Source organism: Anopheles gambiae, chromosome 3 (assembly GCF_943734735.2).
Source record: "Anopheles gambiae chromosome 3, idAnoGambNW_F1_1, whole genome shotgun sequence".
NCBI classification, from domain to species: domain Eukaryota; kingdom Metazoa; phylum Arthropoda; class Insecta; order Diptera; family Culicidae; genus Anopheles; species Anopheles gambiae.
Genome location: NC_064602.1, coordinates 85960867 through 85969111, shown reverse-complemented (window position 1 = coordinate 85969111; position 8245 = coordinate 85960867). Strand labels below are relative to the sequence as shown.

General features: G+C 41.5%; 1 protein-coding gene across 1 annotated transcript; it reads left to right on the top strand.

Moving 5' to 3' along the window:
* The first annotated feature begins 6416 nt into the window (after positions 1-6416).
* LOC1271167 (trypsin beta) lies at positions 6417-7839 on the top strand. The gene is made up of 3 exons (XM_309917.5): positions 6417-6577; positions 6667-7058; positions 7123-7839. Exons 1-3 carry the CDS (start codon positions 6523-6525, stop codon positions 7729-7731), a joined length of 1056 nt encoding a protein of 351 aa, XP_309917.5. The 5' UTR covers positions 6417-6522; the 3' UTR covers positions 7732-7839.
* The last annotated feature ends 406 nt before the right edge of the window (positions 7840-8245 follow it).

Genomic DNA, 8245 nt, shown 5'->3' with positions numbered 1-8245 from the left:
CATCATCTCGCCCCACAAACCGAAGGCACGAAGCAAAATGGCAACCAAAAGTTGCCTTACGGGGATAGAAGTGAAACCTCAAACCGAGCAAGATTCTGAGGAAAAAGGGACTCAGGGTGCGTTTTCTTCTTGAGCAGAAGCAAAAACAAAAGTTACCTCCGCACAGTGAAAAAAGAAAAGTAAAAACTTTCTACAATAGTCCTCGACAAAGGATCAGCGTCCTACTCGAGGACGGGCCAGGACGGAGGAGGACGTTTCTTCTGATCTTTTCATTTCCTGTGCGATGGCCGGTGCCGTCTTCCGGTCTTCCAATTCATAATTGCAAACTGTCCGGCCCGGGGTGGAGAAAACGGCCGCGCAACTTTCGCGGCGGCGAACACACTGTCTCATAAATAAATAATCCTGAAACTGAATTCACAATGAGGAAATTAAACTTATCATTAGCAGTTTCCGGGCAAGTTGCTGTTGTTGCCGTTGCCCGACCGCATCAGGATGTGCATACTTTTTCGCCTTTCTTTTGCTTCCCTTCTTCGAAGCGGTTCGCGATGATGACGCCGTATTGGGAATTTTCATTATTGCGTATTATTGAGCGGTCGAGATGATGCCTGTTTTTTTATTCTCTCTAATCTTACGGAGCTATCCAGTAAGAGCCATCATCTTTGCTGAAACATTGCACTCCGCTTTTAAGGCGTTTTAAAGCGAGAAATATGATCCGTTGCTGTAAAAATCTGGTTTTGTTCGACCGGTTTCATATCGCGCCGATTCTCAAACACCTTGCCCGGTAAACAGTTGTTTAACACCACGACCGATGAGAAAACCCATCAAAACCTTTAATACTACACCCAAAGCCCATTGCAAAACCGTGCCCTATCTCCGCTGCTTGGTCAGCTTTAAGGAGGTAGCAGGCTGGCTGTGCGACACCTGGAAGATTTTCCATCGTTCGGAACTGCGTCATCGCGTACACTTTCACCTTTAAAGGCTGCCACACACACACGCACGCACGAACACCCTACGGTTCCTTAAAGTGAGATTATTTGTTACAGCTCCGCAGGAGGGTTTTATGACCGACTACTGGTCCTAAGCAAACTGGTTGATGGAAAATGTGCTGTTGGGTGTGTTTGAGTTTTTTTGCTATTGGTTTGACTTTTTTGCTTTTCTCGCACGGTTTTCCTGTTTTAAGCGATGCTTGATGTAGGGCCGGAAAGGACACCAACAATGCTTTGCTAGACACATGCGTGTGTTTAAAAAAAAAAAGAAAAGAAAAATGTTATCCTCAGTTCCTTTCCATTGACGATAATTGCATACGGAATGATCGACACGATTATCTTTCTGACTAGTCTTATGCGTACAGCGAGTGACAGAAAAAGGGATCATCTTTAAAATTTAATTTCAAACCAGATATTGATTAGGGACGGTTACGAATATTATTGAGTAAAATCTGTTTCCTATACCTATTGGTTCTTTTTTTCACTTTCACGACCTGTTCTGCTTGTAATTATTGCTGTGATATTTTTTAAACATTTGTTTTCTTTTTTAATGTGAAACAACCAATCATGTTTTTGTTTTCATCGCTAGCAAAAAATAGATATCTTAATTTATTATTTGTTTTCTGAAATACAATTTGTTGGTTAGTTTAATGATGAATTAAAAAACCTTCAAGTGTAATTGAACAGTAGTCACAATATGCATTGCAAAATAATTAAACGAATGAATAATGAATATAGAAAAAAAATAAAAAGAAAAAGAAAAAGAAAAATAAAAAGAAAAAGAAAAAGAAAAAGAAAAAGAAAAAGAAAAAGAAAAAGAAAAAGAAAAAGAAAAAGAAAAAGAAAAAGAAAAATAAAAAGAAAAAGAAAAATAAAAAGAAAAAGAAAAAGAAAAAGAAAAAGAAAAAGAAAAAGAAAAAGAAAAAGAAAAAGAAAAAGAAAAAGAAAAAGAAAAAGAAAAAGAAAAAGAAAAAGAAAAAGAAAAAGAAAAAGAAAAAGAAAAAGAAAAAGAAAAAGAAAAAGAAAAAGAAAAAGAAAAAGAAAAAGAAAAAGAAAAAGAAAAAGAAAAAGAAAAAGAAAAAGAAAAAGAAAAAGAAAAAGAAAAAGAAAAAGAAAAAGAAAAAGAAAAAGAAAAAGAAAAAGAAAAAGAAAAAGAAAAAGAAAAAGAAAAAGAAAAAGAAAAAGAAAAAGAAATAGAAAAAGAAAAAGAAAAAGAAAAAGAAAAAGAAAAGGAAAAAGATGAAGAAAAAAAGAAGAAGATGAAGAAGAAGAAGAAGAAGAAGAAGAAATGGTTAATGAATGAAAATAACAATTTAATCCCAAATAAATAAAAACAACCGAAATTATCACAATGTAAGTATTTCAAAATTGGAATGTATTTTTAAGTTTTACTCAATGAAATACATTATTTAACAAAAATTGTCATTTTTAACTTTTAGTAACCCTTTATTTTTACATTTTAAACTATTTCCCTTACAAAGATTTTACCTTTCATGTTATCTTTTCTTTAAAAAAATATTACATTGAAGTAATTCGGTTCTTACTTTTTGTGCCACTCACTGTAGCTAAGATACAATGCACTCTCCTGTGCACTTTAACCGATTCCTTTCTCGTTTGTAGCTTTGCAAACAAACCCCGAGAGCGAGAAAGAGAGGGTGAAAAAAAAACCCACAAAACGCTGAACAAAAGGATTCGAACCCATTTCCGAGGCGTATCAATCATGCAACACCGCTTTGGCTAGCCCGTTCCAGAAGGTGTGTACACTGCTGGCCACCGGCTCAACTAGACCCCCAACCCTAATGGAACAACCCGCCATCTCGGGCAGAAGGACAGCGGCTACTGTACTAGTGTATCCGATTTCACTCGACCACTCGGTGTAGCGGCAGCAAAAAGGGGTCAAACCATGTGCTAACAACTGGCACCGAGGACAAAATGGACATCGCACACTTACAAGCCCGGGTGTTCAATCCCCGGCTCGGTGCCGGGGTTGTGTGATGGTTTTACGTTTCAATTTGATTTTTCCCCCTTCGTTTCCATGGGTGGACCTGGGACCTGAGACCTGAGGAACCGATTCGAAAGATTGATGACGACGACGACGACTGATGGCTTTCGGGGCTGACTGATGCGAGTCCCCGTACCGCGCTCGTTTCGGGCGCGTTTGATGGAGGACAACCGTTGATAGGATTATCCATAAGTTGTGTAAACATACCGCAATCGAGCCGAATGAGCAGGAAACAGCCGGGCACACAGCTACACACACGCCGGCGATAGGCGATTTTCGACTTTAGATCCCTTTCACCCCTTAAAAATTGTGCAAATAAGGCCGCCAAAAATAGCCTGCCGTGCCGTTTGTTTAGGCCGTGCTGCCGTGCGGACGAAAACGGCTTCTTCAGCATTGGGTGGAAAAATTATGCTGGCATGCTCGTCGGAATGGAATGGGCACAGAAACCGTTGCTTTATTGCCTTTATGGTCCTCTGTTTATGTGTGTGTGTGTGTGCTTATGGTATCCATGGAAAAAAATTGGGATGATTACTATACTCTCGTTTACACCGCAGCAACCAGGGAAGGCGCTGTGTGAGCTGTTTATTGTTGACTTATCCGCTTCCACCGGCCCGATATATCCCATCGGCTTTGTTTTGTAGCTAAATTAAAAATCCTTTTCCGTTTTTTGTTGTTGTTGATTTTGTTGATGCTTCTGGCCTTTGTTTCCGTAAAATCTGACGATAAAATCTAAATCACCAAGCAACAGGAGGATGCTATTTTTTTGATGACTGACGATGAATTTTAACGCCATTGGAATTGGTTGAATGGTGAACAATGGTGCAAAAATGGGGTACAAATCAAACAAACCGTTCTATCTACCAACCAGCACATCCAACGGGTTAGTGTACACATGTTAGTGTACGTGCTTTCTAATGGCTGCTCAATGGGGGAGTATGGTGGAAATGTTTTGATTGATTCGCCGAGCCGTTTGTTTGCTTTAGTTTCGGTGTGTGGTAAAAATCAATAGTCGTTACTCATATTGCTGTGTTTGCTCACGAGCAGAATTTGTTCCGGCATTAAGCCTTTGTAAGCTCGGTAATTTTGTGTGTGTCTATATTTATTTATAAATATTTTTTCAAGGCTTTTATGAAAAAGTATAATTTAACCTTTTTTCGATGATATTGTTTTTATGTACGTTACTTGTTGTTCGTGAATGAACAATGAAAACGCAGGATTAAAAAGACGATTAAAAACGCTTTTTTTGTGGTCCTTACTTCTGGCATAGCTTTTACAGTGAAAATTACACGTTAATGTTCAATAGTGCAGCTTTTAAAGACTTAACAAAGTGTTCGTCCTGGATTAAAGGTACTGACAGCCAAACCACTCAGTAACTGAAACTATGTGTAACCAAGCTAGGACAAATCAAATACGATTCGACATGAAAGTATCTTACTTTAAACAGGAATGAGCTATGGCAGATTCTGTAGCATACAAGCTCAAGAAACAGACACGCTATAGTTTACTCATTTTTCTTTTCTTAAAAAAATACAAACGTTTTTTATCATTTCAACATCCGTATCTTTTTAAAGTATGCTAGAAGCACTAACTATCCTTCACTTATTTCTTGCTTAGGTCAAGGAATAGCGCTTTCGTATTTGCTTTAACCTCGATCATGAAGCATCAGACCCGATACTCAGGCACGATCAGGTTGTATACATTATGTTATTGTTCTTACTAAACGTATTGGCTGACTTCTTCGACTTTCCTCAGAGTCTAGACGATAGAATTTATTGTATACCTTTCAACATTACTCTGAAAGGTAGAATTATCTTGGAAGGCTTTCCAATTTATCTATTTCTGGCAACTGGATAGCTTTTGCAATGGATATTACACGTTAATGTTCAATAATACAGCTTTTAAAGGCTTAACAAAGTTATCGTCTTGGATTAAAAGAACTGGTAGCCAAACCAATTAGTGACTTAAGCTTAAGCTTATTATTTATTGTATGCCTTTCAACATTACTCGAAAAGGTAGAATTATCTTGGAAGGCTTTCCAATTTATCTATTTCTTTGAATTGACAACAATATCATCGGAAATCTCGATGAAGGCTCTTCTCTACTATGACGAAATCTTCGAAATTCCGAGTTCAGGAGAGTTGAATTTTCATCGTGATGTCCTGTCCAAATCCGGATTAGGATCAACCTGTCCAATCTGCCCAAATCCGGATCAGGGCCACTTAACTTCTGTTAATATAAGCAAACTTTACCTTAGACTAGTAGAATACGATCGATAGATAGACACGTCATTTTGATTCCGGCATGATCATGCCGTACCAGGAAGGAGTCCGAGATATACTCAATGAAAGAGCAGTCACTGGATCGAGTATATATATTTTTTAAATAGGTAACGATAGTGCAGAGTTTTCTCGTTTTTTTTCGAGGTCTACTGCTATTCTGTTGACATGATATGCTGAATTGAATTCTTCATTTTTGTAGGCTTATGTTGTTGAGAATTGCCTATTGTTAAGAAGAAATTCTTACTTTTTTACAGATGACTGATCACTGATGCGTTGAATGTATTTATAGATTACAATGATTCAATGTTATTATTTTATCTAGCAACAATACTATATTAATATACAACTGCATTACTGATAAACTCAGTGATAGGACCACTTCCTTACTCACTTATCAGGTACTTCACCTGCTTCTCGATCTTGGTTTACTGTAGGAGGGGCTAAAAACAAAACTGCCAGTGTCACGATGTCGTCTCGTTAATCCATTATAACGCCCTTGATGGCATACCGTTTACAATCATTATCTAGCCGCTTGTTTGGCCAATCACTGTAATGACTAATAAACAATAGAAAATTATTGCCAGCTCATCTTGGACTTTCCACACTGTCTAAGACCTTGTGGATGGCTTCACAGTGAGAAGCAATTTCTTACCAGGTGGTAGGCGTTCTATGTGTAGCAAAATAGATACAGAAAGTCATATTTTATAATATAAAATAATAGCACCAAAGCTTAAATCGATTGTAATTGATTACTTGCTATGTTATGCAAAAAGAAGAAATTTGGTAAATTTAATATCCTGGGAATCCTTGTCTATATTCTATCATATCTAATTTTCTCACTCGCAAGAACCTTTCTCATCAAAGACTTATTCTATGTATTAATCCCATAAAACCAACAACACTTAATTCAAATAAAATTGAAGTAAAAGCGTTCATGCGACAAATCTTCTAAAGACATTGACAATTTTGCAACGCGTTCCACAATATTGCATACTTCCGAGCGCCACTGCCACATCGTACCGAACCGCCAATACGATTGAGCCATCATCTATCAGCACCGAACGCCTGCGTTATCACCTTCGATTGCGCCAGTACCATTCCGGGGACCTTTACTTATCACCGAGAAAAAAAGAGATATCGAAAGATACGGCCCACAGATAATGAGCCGGTCGGAGTGTGTGTGGTCGTGAAATCGAGCGCCCAAACGCGCACCTCGCAGTCGCCAGCGTGCATCGGGCCAAGAAAAAACAAAGCCATGCGTTACGTTTCAGTGTGTTCCTCCGGTTGGGCGGTACTGCTCTGCATCGCAGGTGAGTCATCGGTTTTATCAGCCCGCTCAAGAGCACTTTGCGGCCTCCAGCGTTTGAACGTTTGACACACCCGACGATACCGTCCACAGTGCTGCAGCTCATTCCGGATGGCACTGTGTCGCTGCACGCGAACCTAACCCTTCCGCAACCGTTCAACGTGTCGGTGGAGGTGAATCATACCCTGCCCAGCAACAGTCTGCCACCGTTAGCAACGGTTGCCCCGGACAACTCCACACCGAGCTGGAATCCGATTCCACACTACCGTCATGCACACTACGATCCGGCCGGTAAGGTGCTGTGGTTCCCGCGCATCATCGGCGGTACGCTGGCAACGGTCGGCGAGTTCCCGGCCATGGTGTCGCTGCAGCTGGTGCGCAATTCGGCCCACGTTTGTGGTGGCACACTGATTACGATGGGCCACGTAATGACCGCTGCGCACTGTGTTACGAATGTGCGGGGTGATGCACAGCCGGCCTCTCAGGTATGTCGCGATGAAGTTTTCCCCAGTCAGAATCATTGAAGAAGCATTTGTACCTATCTTGCAGTATCAAGTAATGGGTGACGACCTCTACGTGCTGCAAGCAATGGCCAGCCCGTTGCGGCAGACTCGTCGCGTCAGCTCCATCCACGTCCATCCGAAGTACGACGCGTCGCTCTTCATCAACGACGTGGCGATCCTGCGCGTCGCGTCCGAGTTCCGCAAAACGGACACGTTTTTCCCCGGGAAGCGCATCCAGAAGGCGCCCATCTACGGTGACCGCTGCAGTTTGGCCGGCTGGGGCGTTACGGACGAGCAGTCGAGAGCGACGAGCCCGAATCTGCTGCGCATCAACGTGGTGATCAGCGACTTTGGCACGTGCAATGCGGTGTTCGGCAATCTGCTCACGCTCGGCATGCTGTGCGCGGAGGCACCGGGCCGGGACGCTTGCCAGGGTGATTCGGGCGGGGCATTGCTGTGTGCTGGCGGGCGGGTAGCTGGCATCGTAAGCTTCGGAGACGGGTGTGCCAAACCGGGTGTGCCGGGCGTGTACACCGACGTGGCGCACTACGAGAAGTGGATCAACGGGGTGCTGCGGAACAGTGGCCAACGTTCGGTCGGATATCTGGCCGGGCTGGTCATGTTTACCTGGGCTGTGAAGCACTTGCTGAGATAGTGTGGTAGAGCGGGAAAGCGATCACGTGATGTATTTAGCGTCTTAAAGATAGGGGCGAGAAGGGAGATATCGGTAGAGAATTAAAAGCGACTTTTGCTCACACCCAAAGAAGATAAGTTGAAATTCTTCACTCTCTAAACTATGTATCTCATCAGTACCTACCCTAAAGCCTGTCGCGCAATGTTTTAGGCTTTAGGGTAGAGTTGGGCATATTTGATGAATAATTTGGAACTAGTTCCGGACGAATCTGAACATTTAAAAATAGGTCTCGAAAGTAGGTGCGAGAAAACCTTCAGTTATCATTTGGAATTTTCGGAAATATCCAGAACACATTTGTAATCGTTGGAACTGTCTGGAAATATTCTGGAATTTTCGGTATTTTCTGGAATTGTCAGAAACGTCGAAATCGCAGTAGTCGGAACTGTCTGGAATCATTCGTAATCGTTCGAACCGCCTCTAACCGTTCGTAATCGTCGGAAATCTACGAAACCGGCTGGATCATCGGAACCGCCAG

Excerpts from the sequence above, each read along its gene's own strand:
- LOC1271167 (XM_309917.5), top strand. The coding sequence starts at position 6,523 with ATGCGTTACGTTTCAGTGTGTTCCTCCGGTTGGGCGGTACTGCTCTGC. Across the intron at positions 6,578-6,666 it reads GGTACTGCTCTGCATCGCAG|TGCTGCAGCTCATTCCGGAT; the intron begins GTGAGTCATCGG and ends TACCGTCCACAG. Across the intron at positions 7,059-7,122 it reads ATGCACAGCCGGCCTCTCAG|TATCAAGTAATGGGTGACGA; the intron begins GTATGTCGCGAT and ends CCTATCTTGCAG.